General features: G+C 42.5%; 1 protein-coding gene across 1 annotated transcript; it reads left to right on the forward strand.

Annotated features, from left to right (window-relative positions):
• Positions 1-3,252: 3,252 nt before the first annotated feature.
• Positions 3,253-15,426, forward strand: FAM124A (family with sequence similarity 124A; the record flags this gene model as incomplete). Its single annotated transcript, XM_010179101.1, has 2 exons — positions 3,253-3,992; positions 14,623-15,426. Coding segments are annotated over 2 exons (1,544 nt in total), but the record flags the coding sequence as incomplete, so codon positions are not given.
• Positions 15,427-21,531: the final 6,105 nt, after the last annotated feature.

The following is a 21,531-nucleotide window of genomic DNA, read 5'->3' on the forward strand; positions in this document are numbered from 1 at the left end:
TGTCAGATTGTCTTTCTGATTAAAAGATTTTGGTTTCTGGGCAGGTGAAGTAGAGGAGGAAGAACCACAGGGTAAGACTGCCATTCTGCTTTGCAGGGCTTTTGTTTTTCTCTGCTCAGCAAGATTGCATCAGCCACAAAATAAAAATAATACTTAGAGAAGGACCCATCCAAAGCTCAATCATAAAATATCAGCCCACCTTCAGCTCCCAGCTTTAGGATATCAAGTGTGACAGCCCTGCAGCATTTAGGCTGACTGTTTTCTTTAACCTCCCTTGGGTGGTTAATACTGCCTAACAGGAGTAAAAAGTTTAGAACTGTAAAATACTCTTTCGGTCCTGGTAGTAATTACCTCTTAGCAATGTTAGTGCTTTGCCAACTCAAAGAGAACTAATCTCCATCTGTCATAGGAAAGAAAAAAATGTAATAGCTGTGAGAACCGTGGAGCTTATTTTCAAATAGATGCCTCAGCATTTTGATATTTACTGGGGGATTAACTAGTAACACAGGAAGGCTAATACATATGCAGAGCTTTCATTTGCTTCTGTGACAATTTGCCGGGGGCAAAGTGAACTGTGTCATGAGAAATGGTGTCTCCCCCCCCCGCCCCCGCCTTTCTTGTCAGTTGAAGGAAAAAGACTTGTTAGTAACAGAGAAACAATTTGCAACTTATCATCAGTTCAGGGGAAGTTTCTCTTAGCTCCTTGCCTCATATTTCTGCTTTTCTTATGTTTCTCTTTTTCTTACCAAAACAGAAAGGGTTGCCATTTCATCAGAACAGAAGCCACATAATGAAAGGTGTAAAACTGTTGCAGTAAAAGCATCTTTGCCTATGTAGCTCTTTCTTCACTGAGGTATTACATTTTCCCTCCTTCAGCACAGTTAGTTGCTTCTGGCTCAAAAAAAAAAAAAGATTATTTGCTCTGCGGTACCTATAACCCCATCTCCTACGGATGGCTTTGTGCTGTGCTTTGGTGGCCCTCTGAGGCTGGCACTGCGAGCATCTGGTGCTGATGGGCACAGGCAGCGATGGCTGCAGAATACTAATGCCTGTGCTGGCTCCCACAGGGCTCCACTTTTGAAAAATGCTTTAGCCATTCAGTGTCCGTGCACCATGCTGAGCAACAGGAGGGCAGAAAAGCTATTCTCGGGGATTTTTTTTTTTCACTGCAGAGCAAGAAGCCAACAGGAACGATGGCTCTTTGCTTTACGTTGTTGTGCCCAGGCATCTTTCAAAGCTGCAGTCATTTATATGCATAAATATTGAGCCTATCACTGTTGCAGGCTTTGATATCATTTGTGTAACAAAGGAAATGGAGGGAGAAAAGAGCTGAACATCTTCTATTCCAGTCTTAGAAAATGAATGACTGTGTAGCTATGGCAATTACTTTCTTTTTGGTTTTATTAGATCACTGCCTCTGCAATTTGTTTTCCTTCCTGTCCTGCTGTCCCATGTCAAGGATCACGAGAGGACCTCCTGCCACACCTCGTCTGTCTTTCTCCCACACTGTGACTATCCACAGGGGATATCTCACAGAATTACCCACCAGTAACAATTGCCACAGCAAAGCCTCTCGCCATATACTGACACAGACTTTTATTTATGTCCATTTTTTTCTTCCCTTAACCATCTGACAAAGTCACTCCACATCACCCATCTCATGCAGAGCTGCAAGAACTCTGCTGTAATTGTATTTTTTTATGGAATCATAGAATGCTTTCAGTTTGAAAAGACCTGTAAGATCATCGAGTCAAATCATCAATCCAGCCCTACTAAGTCCGCCACTATTTATTATTTTCTTGATTTTTCTATATCCCCCTAGGCAAAATACGTGCTTGCTATTTGTTCTGAATACCATATCTTTCTGCAGCTTCTAAATTGAGGCTAATTGCATGTTTGCTGGTCATCTCTGGAAAGCTATGCAGTTGCATCTAGCTTTTCTATGGGTCTTGCAGCTATTCTGTATTGAAAGACAACTAAAATGCACTACTGGTATAATACTGCATTTCCATTAAAGCAGTTGCTGAAGTATCAGAGGAATGTTATTCTGATGCCAGGAGGGAGGAGGGAGAGGTTCGTACCGATTGCCAATAGGAGAGGAACGGCCGGTGAAACAATCCCCCTATTAAATGTGGTCTGCACAATGAAAAGCTTGGGAAGCCTTTCTAAGGCTTCACACATTTAGGCTTTGTGCCCAAGCTCGGGGTCTCAGACATGGACGTGGTTTCAGAACACCACACAGGGGGAACCATTTCAGCAAAAATATCCATTTTACCTGGAAAATTTATTAAACTGTCTTGGATCTCCATTCACGTGCATCTTTATTGGCATGCAGCTCCAGCAGAGCAGAAGTGACAATTTCTCCCCTGCCCTCCAAGCAGCCATCACTCTGCTTCTGAGCTATCAAAGAGGTTTCAGGGACAGCAACAGATAGAGCCCCTGTGCACATTCCCAAAGCTTACCACAGGTTTCTTTTTTCCTCTGAGAAAGTGTAATTTTCTGTGCTCCTTGCTTTTACCAGTCTTCCCTAATCTTATAAAAACCTTGAAGCAGTAGTATTATAGTCTTGATGGTCTGAAGATATAAACAGTGCAGCATTTGTCGGGACAGGTAATATTTTTTCCTGAAGAAGGACTTGTGTGCCTGAAGGCTTGTCTATTTTTTTCCCAACTGTATCAGTTGGTCTAATAAAAGATATTACCTCTACCTACAAACTTTGCCTTACTTATTAAAACAGTTGCCTTCAGGACACAGAATACTCTTAGCTCAGTGGAAAACTCCAACGTCAAGGTGATAGAGTGGAGTTCAGCGGTGTGATTTCCATGTCCCAAGCCAATTGGCACAAATTAAAACAAGGTGGGATGGACACTGTCCACCCTCATCATTCTGCACATCATTAGTGTCCCTTTCAGCCCCACTCTACATCAGTATTTTTGTCTTTCCTACTTCTCAGCTCTATAGGGCAGCTCTTTTCTAACACAGAAACGCACATTGGGTAACGTCTTTTGGATGCTACCTCAGTAGAAACAGCAACTCTCAGGGTACGCTTGATGAAACTTCTCTGTCTTGTGATTATTTTCTTGGTTGCTGTATCTCTGTACATTATATTTAGTTTACTGCAGGTGAGCTTGGGAGTGATGGAAAAAAAAATGCCCAGTGTGACTGAGTAGACTGTTTCTGCTTTAAGGATCATCTAAATGTTGACAACCTGGTTACAAATCTTAAAGAATATTTTTCTTTTTGTACCCTCAGGTGAACTTTCTGTGGAAGGTATACAAGACCCATTCCTTGTTAGTGTACATATTATCACAGACCCAGGTGAATCCAAGACTCTTCAGCAAGCCATCGATAAGCTTCTCGCTTGGATCCATCCCGACCTCCAACTCTTTCGGGTCTCAGAAAGACGAGTGCCGAAGAAGTGCAGGAAGCCAGGCAAGGCTGGTGTTGCTCAGCCAGCACTTGCCGTCATTCTGTTCCTGCAGGAGGAATATGGAGAAGAACCAATCTTGCAGCTCCACGAAACCTTTCAGCAGCCCCCTTGGCATTACCACCACACGGAGCGAGTGCACGGGAAGTTCCTCCCGTACATGCCATGCAGCCAGGACTTCTACACTTTGGCTCCAGAGACTCCTCTGTGGGCCATTCGCCCAGTGCACTACGGGAAAGAAATTATCCGCTTCACTATATACTGCAGGAGTGAAAACTTTGTTGACATTTTGAAATTGTACGAGTTAATACTGAAAAGACCAGTATGTCAGAAAAAAGCAGACTTTTGTGTTTTCCCTGTTTATTCTAACATGGAAATAGACATTCAGTTTTCTTTAAAAAAACTCCCAAAGGGCCAGGTGCCAATGCCGACAGAGTCAGCGGTGCTGGAGTTCAGAGTAAAGGATGTGGGGCAGCTTGTGCCTCTCTTGCCCAACCCTTGCAGCCCCATCAGCGAAGACAGGTGGCAGACAGAGGACCACGATGGAAATAGGATACTTTTGCAGGTGAGTTCAGTACACAGGGAAACAGAAGCACATTTATTGGTTTTGTGCAGGAAAGCTTAACCTGCAGCCAGAAAATGAGGCTTTTTTTTTTACTCTATCCTAGGAGAAGGAGCTGGGCCAGTACTGCTAAAGGAAGAACTCAAAACCCCTTGCTGTGTGTGTAACTAATCAGGGAAGCAGTGGATGATGCTATCCAGATATCAGTCAACCTCAGTTTATGCGAAGAGTGATGTGAGATGAGGAGCTGTTTAAAAGAATGAGGAGAGAAGGAATTACGAGCCCAAGTGGAGAAATGATGGCTGATGGGTGTAGTTTTATAAGAAATACAGGCACAGGACTGACAGGGGTTCATGAAATAGCTCTCAGTTATGAGATTTTTATGGAAGACAGGCAGAATTCCTGATGGTACTCATTATTTTCTAGCATCACAGGGTGACAAACTGCATGTCTCTTTTGCAAGTGATTATCAGGATGAGGAGAGAGGTGGCGAAGGAAAAGAAATGCACCCTGAAGAGCAGCCTAAGAGATACATTCCCACAGACTCTCTTTTTGAACTAATCTCAAGTGCTCATAACCGAGTCTTAAAAGAGAATTTATTTGTTAGGACATCTGTAGGCACCGTATCTGGGCAATGTATCAGCATGCTCTGCTTCACTACAGCACATCCGAGGGAGATAAAGGGAATAACAAGCAGCTTTATAAAAAGCTTTTAATAGCTGCCTGCCCTGCAGAGGGGGTAGCTGTAGCGAAACAGAGCCAGGTTAAAATGTGCATTTCTGCACTGGAGAGGTATTTATTGCTGCTTAGCATTTGGATGAAGGAGCACAGGCCTTCACCTTTGGAAGACTGTTGTTCAGATTTTCAAGAAGGGTAATTTTGTCGAGTGAATTCCATTCATTAAGCTTGTCAAATTGTCTGACCTTGTTTCTATGGAAGAGGCATTGCAGGTGCCATCCACTGAAGGGACCTCTCAGTGTGCAGAGAGGTTTGTACACACCCCCCCTGCAGCATTGTGCCTCCTGGGACCGAAAATCCAGGTACAGAGGGCATCTGTGCTCTGGTGAGTCAACTTTGGGTGGGAGTGAAACCTTGTGCAGACACTTCCCACAGAGACACCCCGTGCCAGAGTTGAACAGCACAGGTATAGGGCTCAGGAGGCAATTCGGCTTCCCTGCCTGTCTGCCAAGGTAATCGCCACTTTGTCAGGGTTACTGCTTCCACTGCAGGCGTATCTGTGGTAGGCTGAGATAATTTGTAAACTCAGGTTTATAAGAGCCATCACAAAACTTTTACCAGCATGCACACTCACCTATGTCCCCTTTTCCTTGTTCTTTTTCAGGAGGTGTCTGTGGAATAACTTTGGTTTATGGATCTTGCACTGGTTTCAAGTAAATTGAAGGGAAGGGTAAAAAAAACCAAACAAACAACAACAGGGCTCCTAAATCAGACTTTCAATTTCAAAAGAGCAAATTTTCAGAAATAACAGGTGCCAGGCAGTACAGAGGTAAAGCAAGACTTGCCAAACAGCAGGCTGAGGTAAACATTGCAAAGAAAATCAGAATAAGATTTTAGCCATATGCAACAAAAGGGTGAAAGCCTACTAAGCATGGCCTCCAAGTGCAATTAATTTTCATTTCTGTTTTCAGTGAGGAGGATTATGCTGAACAGGAGGGCAAAATGGCAAATGGAAATTAAGTTAAAAAAACTGAGATTATTACATTGGAAGTGTGGTGAAGCAAAAGAAATTTAATATGTGCAAAATAGGGGGAAAACTGTCTTTGGATCTAACTTACATAACTGTGAAGTCATGAAATCTAGGTTTGATATACAGGCTTGAAACAATTCTGTACAATCAGGAGTGGAGCTCTATAACTAAACCAAAGGGAAAATGTTCTGTTTGTACTCAGATGACTACAAGTCACCAGTGCAATCATGAAAAGAGAAGTGCAATCTCCAGTGCGTACCAGTCAGTGTCCCTAAAGGAGTGTGGGAAGCGCTTGTGCCATTGCACAAAGTCCTGCGGGCTCATCTGCCATCAGCCCTGGACTCTAGAAAGGTGACTTCAGGGAGGTGCAGGTAGAGGAAAGGGCTCTCACCCCATGCAGAGGAGTGGACCATTTCACTAACTGACTCTTCTGGTACAGGAAAAAAAACCTGTCGATAAATAGATTTAAGTTGGCAGTTGTCTGTATTGATGGCCAACTGCGTAACAGCCACCCAGCAGGTGCAAGCAGGTTAATACCATAATTCAAGACAGGAAAGTTAAGGAAAAGGGATTGTATGATGGAGCATGGGTTATAGGAAACACTGGATTTGGTGATCCATGGACTCCTTACGTTCTTTTAACTCAGAGTTCAAAACAATTATAGCATCTCCCTTTTAAAGTAACAGGACTATCTTTTGACCTCTCATGGAGTGCTGCTGTTAACAATGATATCAATGTCACAGTGTCGGTAATAACTTTCACTTCTTTTCAGTTATATTAATCCAAACAATTACATCTTAGTATTTTTCAGCCTGCAAATCAGTTGGTACGTAGTAATCATCACAATATTTTTACTACTTCATATGGATGCTGTATGTTTTTACAGATTAAAATTACCAATTATACCCCAAATGGTAGATTAACATCCCTGTTAATAACAGTCAGTGTTTAATGTTTGAAGTTTGAACATACCTCCATGATTATACTAACAAGATGTGACCTCTGTGTTTTTCTTGGTGTGCTTACAGGGACTTGGATACCTGCCAGCCGGATTGATCTGTGTTCTTAACCCGTTTTGCAAATGCAATTACCAAGGAGCTTAGATAAAATCAGTGCAAGAGAAAACAGTGTTATTCATAGGCTTGATAAGTCTGTTTATATTTCTTCGTTTGCAAGGAAGCCCTTCAAAATTATTTTGTCACAGTAGCTTTTGCACGTTGGCAAGTTAGCTCCAAGGGTGCTGCTCTGCACCAGCTGAGGCAAAGGGTAAGCTTCAGCTGGCTTGAGCAAGGCTTCAGAGCATGTTTGCATCCTGTGGGAAGACACCCACACTGCTCCACCGAGCCCAGAAGCAGGAGCTCTGGGGAGCTCTTGTCAAAGCAGTGGGAAGAATATGTAAATAATGTAGCTAAGAATATACCATATACTGGTATACTGAATATATTGCCACTGTTATAGGTCTTGTCCAAATTCCTGGCTGCTTCTGGGCATAATCCACACAGAGACAGCTGAAGTGTTGATGAACTTGCACTCCTGGCAGTGCAACGTGAGAAGCAGGAAAGGTTAAAAACTGACAGGACTAGCTTGGCCATGCGTGTTTGGGAAGCAGGGATAGTCAGCAGAGAGAAGGAAGTGCACTGATGGCTTCTTTAAATTACGAGAATGTTTTTGGATAGGGTAGGAAAGGTAAAATGGCATTTTGGCAGAACTTCCTACCTGCTCTGCATGAGGGGTCACATGCAGACGTACTTGGGAGGAAGGTGGGCATCAGCAAATTAATATCTCACGTAAGTAGTGACTCAGCACTTAAGCATAAGAATTTCTGCCATTTCAGATGCCAAAGGGTGCCTGAGCCACCCAGAAGAGGTGTCCTGGCAGATTAGGCTCAGGACCTGCAGGAGGGCTGTGCCCTCCTGGAATGCCAGGCAGGCACCCTAGGAGATACCAGAATGGACCAAACACCTATGTTCAGGCACCTGATTCACCCTGTAATAACCAATTTATTGCCAAAATTCCTCCCCCTCCACCTTCTTCAGCACCAAGAAGCAAACAGCATTGCCAGAGAGCCAAGACAATTAAAAATCCTAAGAAATGTGTGGTTTGTTGCCAGTCTTTGCTAATCCAGCCTGAAATGAAGTAGTCAGATCTGGCATTGTGAGGCTTTTACGCCAGTTATTGTGCTAATGAACTTGTACTGTTTATGGGGTGGCTATTTTCTGCTTAGTGTTGCTTTATAGACCATCCTTGAAATAATAGTGCAAATGTTAACTGATCACAGCTTTTAGTCAGATTTTTTTTTAGCTGATTTGCTGACTTAATTGGCCAATGTTCTTATCTATACTGAGCAACCATAATCTTGAGTTCAGAAGTGGTTTAATCATATTTAGGAGACATGGTTTATTTCCTGAAGCTTCAGTGCCAAAAAAAAGATTGCTTGTGGATGCAACCATTAAGTCTCATTAACTTGCTGCCATGCTACCTGCAAGCTCAGGTCTCTGCTACATTGGAGTAGCTTGGTACAAAATAGAGTACAAAATGAGTGCTCTTGATCTATGGTCGCGCAGTAATCATCCCCTAATGGTTTCATGAAGTCAGCTGCAGTCATTTATGTACAAGATGAGTGTGTTCCTCTTGAATATGTCCCTTGGAGTTGCCAGAAGTCAATTTGGGGTGCAGATGTCTGCCAGCTGCATGCATAAAGACATTCTGTGGTAGGTGTTTGCAGTGCAAAATGCCTGAAGATGGGAAGCAGCATGAAGGTTACATGCCTACACTGACATTGGCAAATATGTTGTACAGAAAAGGAATCAAAAGCTTATAGCTGAAAACTGCTTTGTTTATTCAGTGTAGTATATACAGGTGCCTGTGAGACTCATGAACTCATCTGTTCATCCCCTTTTGTCTGGGGCCACGAGGAGAACAAAAGTGCCTTTATTTCCCTCAGCTTACTTAAAACTTGTATGCATCTGCATGAAAAATATGGTTGTAGTCAAACCTCGCTCTCAGGATACCTGAACCACAGAAATCAGAGAGGTTTTTCCATGATGCACAGCTGACCCAATGTGCTTTAGGCCAAGAGGAGGGAGCAGAGGCAGGGCCTTCTTACGGAGTGCTGGAGACTGGCAATAACTGAAGCAAGGAGCTGGGACAAGAGGGACTCAGGAAATGTAGAAAATGCCCTGTCTTAGGTATATGGGCAGCAGAGGCAGGTGTTACTGACCTGCTGATGTCAAAATAATTACAAGATCTGAGGTAAGGACAAAGCTTTTGCTTTTCCTCTCCCAGCCCCAACTGACACCAAGGGAAACATGTTAATCTCCTGTTCACCACAAGGAGTGGTTTGCCTCACCAGCTTATCTTGGCCAAGGAGGGGCAAATCTTGGAGGCTTAGGGTCCACTTCTGTTTATGTTGAGAGATTTAGGACACAAATCAGTAGGGTCATGGTTGCACTTGCTTCAGCTGCCCCACCAAACTCTGCCAGCCCTCACCTGTCTGCCTTTCTTTTCTCCAGTGCAAAGCAGTGCTCCTTCTCCTTCCCTTAGTTTCCAGTTTAGGTGCCTTGATGGTGATCCTGCATTTGTATGATCTTGATAAAACATGTAAATACTCTAGGAGCATCAGGCAATGTGCTACCATTTTAGGGGCCTTGGGCTTTTTGGCACCTCTTTCTAATGCCACTGCCTGAAGCATACAGCAGTTTAGTCTCCTGAAAACTGAAATGCTTTTGTCTGCCTAAAGTGTCAGCTGACTCAGTAAAGAAATGGCTCAATGATTTCTAAAATTATGAACAAAGAGCAGACTGGATGATATAGTGTACCCTTGTAGTCTTAAATTCACTTAAATAATCTCTTCCCTGTTACTCAAAAGCATCACCAACTACAAGCGCTGGCAAATAAAGGAAAAAAGGTGCAGTCCTGCTGCTGCAGTCTTGAGTCATTACAGTTAAGTACAAGTAAAAGAGAAAAGGGAGAGCAAGGAAATGCAGAAAGGAAAAAGGAAAGACAAAAACAGGCAAAGAGAGGGCACTTCTGCAGACAACAATCTGGTCTGCAAGAAGGAAAATGGAGGTGAGAAAAGAGCTTCAAGCTTGGTTAAACTAATAGTGCAGATAGAGCAGATCTGAACACAAAGAGGTAGAAAGGCAAGAAAAGCATCAAGGAGAAGTAAGGGTGTATAAAGGGTACCTTTACAAAAATTACTTTTAGTTTCTGTTGAAACTGATGAAAATTATAGTCTTTTAAAAATTTACTCCATCAAGGGAGGTGCCTTATGCTGATTTTATTAATCTGTATGTCTAATACTAGCCTCCTGTTAAATAACTTCCACTCTATTTTTCTTTTCTTTTTACTGCCTTAGGTGTTTGATTCTTCTTAGTGCTAATGATTGGGTTTGGTGGGGACATAGCTGAATCAGTCACTAAGTCAAATAGGAGATGATTTTTCAGTTGGTTTTCTTCATCCCAGGGTACTTTTTCTTGTCTGTTAGTGTAGTTATATTTCATGGCATAGTAAGATCTCTGGTGACTCTCTACATCCAGCAAAAACTCTTGAGAGTGAGCATGTTACAAAACACCCACCTGTTCTACTTTTACAAACACAGTACCTGCCACTTTTCAAATACATTCAATTCAATTTTATATTTCGTTCTGTAATTTGCCTTTTAATATTCTGCCCTTCTGAATATATTTTGCCTTTCAAGTAAGGCTTACTTTGGTGATACTGAGGACTAATTGCTGCCACTTTTTTTCTCAAGTTGATTCTTTTTTGTTATTTCTGGATTGACCCCACTGGTTTTAATACAATTAAACAAACACCATCACACTCCTGTTGAGCAAAATCTGGGCTCGAGATGGTGATGTTGTTGCTGTGCTGGCTGTTTGGCTGGGTTCTGACCTCAGTGGAGCCCTACTGGCAGTGCTTAATGCAGATAATGCGTAATGAGATCAGTATCTGCTTTCTTAAAAAGCAAGTAACTTAAAATAGACTGCAGGAGCACTCATAGATTCTTTGTGTCAGGTATAGGCAGCCCAAATGAAGTCAAAAGTGCATTTCTGTGAGGTTCGCCCCCAGTTGTTGATGCTGTTCCCGGATATTTGTCATGAAATTCTTCTGCAGTCTATTGTAATACACAAAGACTCTAAATCCCTCCAGGCTTCACAAAGATTTGTGCAGAGATTATAAATGAGCAGCAGATTAGCGCCAGATGAAAAAATCTGTTCTGTTAGAGAGCTAATCTGTTCAGTCAATGGCCGGGCTTTTCCTGCGTCTTTGTGGTGAGGTCTGTCAAATCTCTCTCCCTGCGTTTGGAATTTCAGTCAAAATCAACGGTGTGGTTGAGATCGAGTCTTTGTCCTCTCAGACGGCTGCCCAACTTTCCAGCATCTCTGCTGCGCTTGTGCCTGATGCAGGCAGCATGGCTGTACCAGCAGGGCTTTGCCAGGCTGCAGCGAGGAAACAGGCGATACAGAAAGCAAGCTGTGAGAAGGCTGACGATAAGGCCTGAAAAATTTTTTAGAAAATTAAAGTAGATGCAACTGCTTTGAAAGACAAAGGCAGAACTGAAGAGGTGGGAGAAGGCTGCTCTGCTGACAAGAGTAGCTGTATGTGCATCACGCTGTCCTCAAGGTGCAAAAATAGGTCTTGCTGTTTCCAGCATCCTGTGGCGCAGAGGCCAGTGGAAGATCAGCATCTCCTGCTTGCTTGTCGTGGTGTCTCCTGTCACCAGTCACACCTGGAAATCCAGTTTGAGCTTTGTGGAGCTGTTAGGCACTCTAAGGTTAACAGGAAGAGGACCAATCACACAGACACACAGGCTGCACACAGCTCTCTGTGTGCCGTGCCAGGGTGGTGCAAGGGAGCACTAGCAATGGCCTTGGCACAGGACTAGAAGGTAGTTTTGCCTGAGTTTTAATCCTGGCTAAATCATCGAATCCTCTCTCTGATCTCTGACAAGCTACAGAATGTAGATATAGAAAAGTCTTATTAGTCCACATAATCCAGTTCTCTACAATAGAGGATTAGCCTGTAATCTTTTTTCACTGGTATTTCTTGAGTTGGAGCTTCTGACACCCTACCTGTAGCACAGTTGTGCAGGCTGGTATTCTCACAGTCAGGAAAGCTTTCAGATATCTTGCTATATGATGAAAGTACTGAAAAAAATTCCCCCTATTATTTCCCCATTCCGTCCATTTCATGAAGAGCAGCAGTGGAAAATAGGTCTTCTAAATCATAACACATCTAAATAAAAAAGGATCAAAGCAAACATTTCTTCCTCTAAACAGAGCTGTTCAGAAATAAGCTGTGTGGGTGATGTCTGTCAGCCTGCCCTGCAGGCAGCCATCGCAAGGGCAGGCTGTACTTGTCCTCTTCTCACTGATCCACCATTGCCCGCTGCCAGATCAACTAAGCTTGACCAGAAGCTGTGAGCCAGTAGCAGGAATAACAGCAAGTACCTTGTATAAAACAAAATCCGTGAGAATTTCATTAGTGTGCAAAATATCTCCTCCATACACCAAAGCAAAATGAGCACATGGAAATTATAACTGCAGGATTTAGTTCAGCTCCAGATTGCAGACACCTAGAACTGGTGTCTAACTGCAGGTATTTTTGTGTGACCAATAGTGTGTGTTCTCACTCTAGTCGAAGGGTATGTACTCAGAACAGCCCAAGGACCTAGTCCGCAATGCAGCTAACCAGACAGAGGAATTTTCTTTAGGAAAAACTGAATTGCTCTCCAGACTCCATTGGATGTCTGTAGGCTGTGTCTTTTATACATAGACACAGATGGTATGGTCTGCGCAACATAAAAGCAAGGCTTTCATACTGTTCACAGAGCTCTCCCCAGTGCAAGTGTCAGATCTGTTCCCAAAAGCCTTGTTTTTAGGTATAGTTTTGTCTGAGTTGTTACTTGTGCTTGTGGTACCAAAGGCCTCCTTACTCTTTCACAAACAAGGAGACTGCATTTGCTTGGATCTTTGGTTTCTTTGCTTGCTTGATCTGCCAAATTAGCAACTAAGTCTACAAAAGCATAAAGAATATAGCATAAAAAGAAGCCATGGTCAAGCAATCCATTATTTTCTCTGTGAGAGGTAGGAGAAATGATCTGGAGGTGCTTCTGTTGCTTCACCAAGCGTGATGGTTGAACCCATGTGGTGTATCTGATATCAGAGCTACTGCAGATTAAAAAATAGTACCTTTGGTTAAAGCAAACAAAATATAATGAGGAGTGTTTTCTTGGACAAACCCATCAAAAGAGTGTGGCAATTTGGTTGTGTATTTTCAGCATGTCATATCGTTATTGTTATCCAGGAATGTCTTCAGTTAAGAAGCAGCTGGTATTCTTTTCATGGACACAAGCCTTTTATCTTGCTGAGTAATTCTTTAAACATGTACTGCACAAATAAAATAATGTTGTGTGTAGAGGTCTAAAGTGATTTCTGGTTAATGTTTTGTTGACAATTTGACTCATTTTATTTGATTCTTTTGTACTCGATTTCTTATCAGCTAATGAAACTGCTACACTACTGTGGTTAATTTCCCTATTAATTAATTTAATTATTTATGACATTAAGGAAAACAGCTTATTAGATTGTACAGAAATAGGTTATGAATTAACATACTTCATTATGGATACATTGGTATGTGTGTATATATATATGGAGAGAGATCTACAGCGCCCAAGTGAACTCCTATGGTTTGGTTGTCCTGTAAATCACCTCTACCTAGGCAATCACGAATAAGCACAGCATTTTTTGCAGATGTGAAAATCCTTTTTTGCTTATAAAATCACTGCAATAAAAACCAGAAGATGGTTATGACAGATCTGGGTCACTAAGACAATGCGATGTGCACTAGCAAGACGTTGGAAGCAGCAACGTATGGAGTTCTTTTAGAGACGGGATACAAAGGACCTCCTTGGTTGCCAGGTCTCATCCCTTTCTGTCATGTCATTTAATCTCTTGGGTAAAATGATTAAGCTGCATCTTTATCCATTACTCACCTCAGAAAACTCTTTTACTTCTCTTGTGATTAGAAACCTTTTATTAGTCTGTGAGTCAGATTTTTTAATGGACAGTTCATCTTTTTTTTTCCTTGCTGCATGTTTTTCAGTTTTAGTTTTTCTTTTTCATATAGGCTTGAGCTGACTCATGCACAGCATTCTGGATGAGGCCTTAGCAGTGTTGTCCACATTGCATTAATATTTTTTAAGCTCACTTGATACTGCCCAGAATCACGTTTGTCACTTTAATAGCACATAGTGATCAAGATACCTGGTTCTTCTTCCTCTGTTGTTTCCAGCTGACAAGATGTTTAAAGCTGTGATTGAAGTCATTAGTAGCTAGTTAACAGAGCAAGTGAGTTCTAGAGTGCACTGCTGAGCTAACCAGATGTGAAAGAGAAAATGTGAATGAGTTGAAAGAATTAGTAAATTCCCATTGAGACAGCAAAGTATGATGTTACTTGCTAAAGGATTTTTGATGTTTCAAAGGAAACATGTACACCACAGCAAGGAAGAAATGAGAAATAATAATGATGGTAGCATACATCTCCTATTTCTTCATTTTTGTTCTTCAGCTGAGGCAGCTGCTCTTCTGTCCACTAAGGCAGTCATGTTGGAAGACAGACTATGAATGAATCTGAATAGGTCAATAGGAAGTGGTAATTTTGAGCTAGAGTAATTCAGCCCACAAGGCAGGGCTCCTCTACCATTTATTCTTGTTGTCTTCAAGGCTTCTTATGTAAATATTTGGGATTTTGGCAGAGTTCTTTCTCTTTGTTATTGAAGTGAAACATTTGTTGCAAGCAGACTGAATGAAGTCTGCTTCGTAATTATTTGCAGTAACAACTCAGCAACGGAGACTTACGGTTGTAAGACTGCCAGTTCTGTATTAATGTGATCTTCTTTTCTCCCCCTCCCGGCTGCAGCAAGCACGCAGTTGGTGTAGGAAGTCTGCAAAGCAGAACAAGCAGCCATATCCATCTGTGTCAACAGATTCCCACTTCACCACTCTGCCAGCCTTTCTTCCTCAGAGCCACCAATCTGTCCGTGAACAACCGAAAGATATGGGTCAAAACAAGGTGCATCAAGCAAACGGCTTTGGTCATTATCTTGGTTTCTCCCAGCAGGACTTGAGACACAGTGATGGAGGAGACTTCATACGCAGATCCAGCAGTGCCTCCAGCATTTCGTGGTCATTTCAACGAAGCAAGTCTCTGTTCTGCTTGCCCACAGCGAACTCCTCCTCAGCCTCAGAGACTTTTCATTTCAGTGAACCATTCTGGTTTTTAAATACTGGGTCACCTGCAACCAGGTTAAAAACATGGAGATGCAGCCCCAGGCTTAACATTGATGACTTGGAGGGTGCCCAGGAGACGGATGTAGACACGGGGATGAAGCTATCCTTCTCAGACCTGTCTGTGGTCTCTGCGTACTCTGCCCTTAATGGATTTTGCAATGACTTGGAAGCCTCTCTTCCCTCACAGAAACAAACTGTCAGTAAGGCTAAACAGGCAGCCACCAGTGGAAGGCCTGTATCAGCCGTGTGCAATACCTTTGAGTCAGTTGATGGTTCATTGCCTTCTCCTTCTGAATGGTCTTCCAGCTTATTCACATCAGCATCTCTCTCCAAACAGCCCAAACAGTCCTCGAGAGCAGCTCCTTGTTCTCTGGATGGTCGTGGTGCTGTTTGCCCAGCTTCACCAGCCAACGAAGAAGAATTTTACATCTGAAGGTTTCTCCATCTTACACCTTCCAGAGCAAACGTGTTCTGCTTGTGAGTGACAGCAGTGGGCCCACCTTGAGCTTTCAGAAGGTTCCTCCCTGAGGAGAGGTCATGCAGAGGAGCATGATAAATATTTGAAGAAAGCACTCAGATCCCTCAGAGATGGTTGTCCCCAGAATATGTACAGTAAAGCAGTCTGAGCTTGTGCCCTGTACCTTTGTATTGGAGGAGATGATCAGCACAGAGGCCAGTCCATGGCAGTGCAAGGTGGATGGTTTCTATGACTGGCCCTTGGACTGGTGATGGAGGAAATACCAGAAGAGACAAATAAAAATCCAGTTTTCTTTGGCAGAAAATGAAGAGTAATATGTGACACCAAACTGCTTTAACTTTTCTGAGAAATTCCCTTAACTCAGGAAAGATGAGAGGAGAAAGGGCTCTTCTTTCCCTTTCACGAGTTTCAAAAGCAGCTCTAAGCACAGCAAGTCCCCGTAGCACATCTCCAGTAGAGTCAGGCAAGAAGTTTCCTGTGAGGATGCCCATGGTTCCTTCTAACCTCTGAGAGTTGCAGTGGTGAGGTGGGAGAGAAGAGGGAGCACCACTGTATCACTTACTTTGACAGTCCATGATGCAGAAAGTGCCAAAAGGGAAACCTTACAGTACATTTTCAACCCATCTCCTCAAAGAGGCCATCTTTTCCAGTTGGAAGGGAGCCATCTGGGCTGTTGTCTGAACTGCTTGTTTAGACAGTGGTAACCCACGTAAGCCATGTTTGCTACTTCTAACTCAGGCAATACAGAGCTTACCTTTTTGGAATATAAAACAAGGAAGATAATCCAGCATTTTTGTATGTTGCTACACCACTAGTCCCAAATATGTGGCAGCTCTGTAATTTTTAAAGGGTTGTTATTTTTCTGTTAAAAATAACTAATGCAGAAATTTAGTCTTCATATTTCTAGTGCAAGCATACTTCTTTCTTGGTAAAACACATTTCTTCTCAAATACCTCTCTCCAAAGGGAGAAGAAGTCTAATTTTACTGGTTTTTCAAGTGATGTTTTTAAGATATGCATTCTTGATAACCTGTTTTGTTCCAATTAATTTGGTATTTTTAAAAAAAGTAAAAAGCTGTTAATATGACAGTGAAATACTTTCACCAGGATTTAAGTCATATATGATTGTATCATGCATGTTCTGAAAAGTTACATTTTTGGCAAAGAAGGGGCACTGATTGCAGCTCTGGGCTAGCCAGTGAGAAGATGACCATGTTAAAATGTGTACGTATTGATGCTGGATGTAACCTATATACAGGTACAGATGTTGAAGACCTACCATGATGACATTGTGGTGAAATAAATACGCTTTTGTGAAGAAAAATGTTTGCTATATTACCAGGTTGTTTTAATCAGAAGAATTGCTGCTTTGGGGGAAAAAAAAAAAGCAGCACACTCATACTCTAAATCATAATTACAAAAAGTGAAACAGCTCCCCTGGCCAATTGAAGTAAATGCCCAGTTTGTACAAACAATTCTGGAGGAAAGCCTGGGGGAGATTGAGTATAGGTGTATATGGGAGAAGGAGGGATTCCATTAAACCTGCACCCCCAGTTCAGAAGAGGCCAGAGGGGTAGTCAAGAGGATGCTACTCCTCAAGGCTTTTCCCTTTTACTGTCATTTTCTCCACACAGAGAAAGAGACATCAGGCTGAAGGCCACATCTTCTCTTTCTGAGATGCTATCATAGCATGTACTGGAGGTAGACCTTATCTTTTGTGCTAAACATAATGTATAAATAGGAAGATCTATTCAAGCTCTAAGAGCATGGGAGATTTTCCTCCAGCCCTTCAAACTGTTTAGGCTTACTGCAGTTTTGGGTAAACTGTTCTTTAGAGGAGTGTCTGCAGCCAGAAATAGCACCAGTGAAGGATTTGTCATGGTGTGCATGTGTTTACCTGCTCTATACTCCTTCAGAGTCTTTCCTCTGACTTTTGTGGCCTTTAGATCAAACCCCTCTGAACACAGTCGACCCGATTTATCCAAAGTTGTGCTCCATGTTATTGCTCATACCCTGTCAAAATACTTGTAAAACACTCTGAGGTCAGACCAGCCTTTTTTTCCATCAGTTTGAAATTCACCACTCAAGCAGCGATGCCTAGGACAGTCTGTCTCCACATGTTTAAATTTATGATTAATTATTTTCTGTCATATTCGTGGAAGTACAAAAATAAATTATGAAATAGCACTGTTTATTTATGGGACAGCCATTTTATCAACACTAGCCACTTCTAGATATGACAACCAACAGAATAAGGTTGGTTCAAATCTGTTAAACATTTTAGTATTCATTATTTGGAAGGCGGGGAGGGGAAGCCTTTTCAAAATATTTTAATACAGATAGCATTTGATCTGAACATGAAATCAAAAAGTCTTCAGACAGCTGGTTTGAGCTGATGTCTCTGCCTGATCCTGGAATCATGCCAACATCCAGACTCCTGACAAAAGCTGATTTGGGCTTTTAATGAAGAGGAGGCTTTGAAACATCTTTCCGCCCAGGATGTGCCTCTGCAAGAAGGAGTTCAGCATATCTGAGGGCCATCTCCGGACACGGCAGGAAGCACTGGTACTGGGGGTCTACAAACAAGCACAGGATATCTCAAGTGTCAATCACGAGGCCCATGTGTGGCTCAGCAAACATCTCAGCTCCAGATTTTACCATGTTAATCCTAATGGGGAGAAAGCCAAATGAGCTTCCATGGACTCTGAATTTATGCTGTCTCCACTGGTTCTGTCTCAAAATATTTCTGTTCTGTTCACTGATACTTGACTAGAAATGAAAGTTTTAATTGTTTACAGTCATGGTGCTTGTAACCAAATTTTGGAGTAACTGAGTGTCCTACTGTCAGGAAAAACAGAGGTGATAATGTACAGAAAGCTTTTTGTCTATAATAAAGCAAGCCAGGTTTTGAAGAGCGTTTCACTGAAGGGAGGCTTCCTTAATTCTCTTCCCATTATTTAAGAAGGGGCTGATCTCTTCGGAGAGTTGAATAGGCACAAGTTTTATGGCATTTACTTATGTATCATATTGTTTTGGTTAAATTATGAACAGTGTCATTGGAGAACTCCAGGCTTACCCTGAACTTTCTCTCCTTCTCACCCCACAATGCGTTGCTTCTGTGAAATAAAATAGAGATGAAAAGTCCGTTGTGCTTAACCTTCTGCGTGTTCATTTAGGAATTATTGCAGACTCACTGACTACTTTAACTAGGCTTCAAAATGAATGCAGTGACACCCAGTCTCCAGCTCTTGGCAGCGTGTGTCAGTGGGATAATTACAAAATAAACATAGCAAAAATATTTTTATGTTGGACTCAGCTTTGCCTCTGCAGACTGGATCTTTTGTTTCTCACTGTGTTATTGTAAATCATTTGCTCTGGTAAAGCTGAATGATAAAATAGAGCTGTGACGTATATTGGTAATCCTGCATGCTTAAATCCCAGCTTGGTTTGTTTCATGTACGTTGGTCTTCATAATAGTGCTTGCCTCTTATTTCCAGCAGCATGTGGTGTTATCTGTTACACATTTCTTTATTCCCCTCATGGGAAGTGTCTGCATGTCAACATTATATTGTATATGCAAAGCTATGTAGGTTTGGCTTTGTTTAGTTTTTATGGTTTTATGGTTTAACGTTGTGGGTTTTACATATATTTATGTGAGAGTTGTAGGATCGTAGAAACATCGGGAGTTGGAATAGGCCTCTGGAGGTTGTCTAGTCCAAAGTGTCTGCTGAAAGCAGGTACAAAGCTGCTCAAATCTCAAAGCTTTGAAGTTAAATCAGGTTGTCAGGACCTTGACCGATCAGGTTTGAAGATATCTAAAGGTGGCATTTTCACAGTGTCTCTTGACAGTGCTTAACCACTGTCATGATGAAGAATTACTTCCTATCTGCAAACAGAATTTCCTGTGTTTGAACTTGTGATCTTTTCCTCTTGTTGTTTTGCAGTGTACCTCTGAGAAACTCTGACTGAGGCTTCTCTTTAATCTCCCTTTAGCAGTGGGAGACTGTAATTTCTCCCACAGCTTCTTCTTGCACACCATACGCTCCCTGACCATCTCATTGACTTCAGCCCCTCTGAACTCTCTCTGAACAGTTTGTCAACATCTCTCTCATACTGGGGAGCCCAAAACTGTATGCAGCACTCTGGATGGGGTTTGAAGAGTGCTGAGTAGGCAGGAAGAATTATGTCACATCAGCCTGATGGCAGCTGCCTTGCTTATATCACTCAGTGTGCTGCTGGTCTTATCACTGTAAGGGTGCACTGCTTACTCATACTTGCTTTTCACTGGGACCTCAGGATCCTTTTCTACAGAGCCGCTGCCTAGTCAGTAGGTGCCCAGCCTGTGCTGTCCTACAGGGTTAGTCTACATGAGGTGCAGGACTTGCATTTGTCTTTGTTGAACTTTGTGAAGTTCTCATTGGCACCTTCCTCCAGCTAGTGAAGGTCTCTGTGAATGGCAGACTTGCTCTTCAGTATATCAGTCACTCCCCACAGTTGGGCATCATCTGCAAACTTGCTGAGGGTGCATTTCTCCTTATGCAAGACATAGACAAAAGTGTTGAACAGCACAGGCCCCAGTGTCGGCCTCAGAAGAATACCACTTGCAGTTGTCTGCCAGTTGGACTTTAAACTGTTGTCCAGTGCCCTTCAAGCCTGACAGCCTAATCAGTTTTTCACCCACATTGTAGTTCGCCCATCGAGCCCATGTTTCCTTGATTTAGCTGCAAGGATACTGTGAGAGACTATGCTGAAAGCTTAGCTGAGGTCAAGCAAAATGACATCCACTATTCTTCCTCCACCCACCAAGGAAGTCGTCATCAAAGGTGGCAATCATGTTCATCTGGTATGGTTTACTGTTGGTAAATAAATGCTGGCTGTTCCAAATTACCTTCTTGTCCATCTTGTGCCCAGAAATGGCTCTGAGAAGGCTTTCTGGATAATCTTCCAGGGGTCTGAGGTTAGACTGGTCAGCCTATAGTTCCCCAGATTGTCCTTCTTGTCTATCTTGAAGTGGGGTATGACGTTTTCTTTCTTACAGCCATCTGGGACTTCACTGATCACCACAACCTTTCAAAATTGATAGCAGTGTCGCAATGATATTGGTGAGTTCCTTCAGTGCTGTCTGATGTAGTAAATCCAGCCCCATGGACCTGTGTATATCCAGTTTATTGCATCTCTGACTCAGTCCTCCTCTAGAATGCTTTGTACCTTTATCCTTGAAACTTTGCCACTGGACACGGACACCTGGCAGGCCTGACAGCAGATCCTGTGAGTGAAAATTTTGTGACTGAAAATGGAGGATTTTCCAGTTTACAGATTTTTCCAGATGGAGAAAATGGGAATTGTTCTAGAATGTTCTGAGCCAGTTTCCAGTTGTTCAAGGAAAGCTTTATATTTCTCCATTTATTGATTGAGGGAGTTGTAGGAGATGCCCACAACAATATCCCTTTTGTTAGCTACTCCTGAGCCATGAGCTCTTGACTGTCTCATCCTCTGTTCCCTTGCAAATCTGCCATCCTTTCCCAGCCACTGCAGCTCTAGTTACACAACTATCCCACTAAATCTCTAATCATCTGTTCTTACATCCTGGGAGTCCTAAGGTCTTCCAGGAGTGATTTTCAGGTTTATCAGCCTGAGCAGCAGAATGGAAGCACCCTGCTCTTGGTAAGACTGTCCCATCTCACAAAGAAGGAGGAGTAAAGAAAAAGAAGAGGAATAAAACTGTGGGTGCATTAACTATTGAAGAAAGCAGAATATTGGAACACATTGGTGTTTTCAGTAGCTGGTATCAGCAAGGAGATGAGCTCTTGTGATCCTGTACAGAAGCTTTTTGAGGCCTGCAGTTTCATGCCTAGGTAGCAAGCACTGCAGTGGCCTAGCTTGGACACCTGAGCTGCCTTCATAAGAAGATATCAAAAGGCTATATGAATGATTGTGTGGCCAGGACGGTCTGAGGTGCCATAGATGGCACCTGTGTAAATTCATTTCCTCTCTTGAATTTGACTAGTTGCTTTCTGAGCCCATTTATCATCTGCAGCATCCTGTGGCAGGGAGTCCCGCT

The sequence above is a fragment of the Mesitornis unicolor genome, unplaced genomic scaffold (genome assembly GCF_000695765.1).
Source record: "Mesitornis unicolor isolate BGI_N332 unplaced genomic scaffold, ASM69576v1 scaffold16502, whole genome shotgun sequence".
NCBI lineage: Eukaryota > Metazoa > Chordata > Aves > Mesitornithiformes > Mesitornithidae > Mesitornis > Mesitornis unicolor.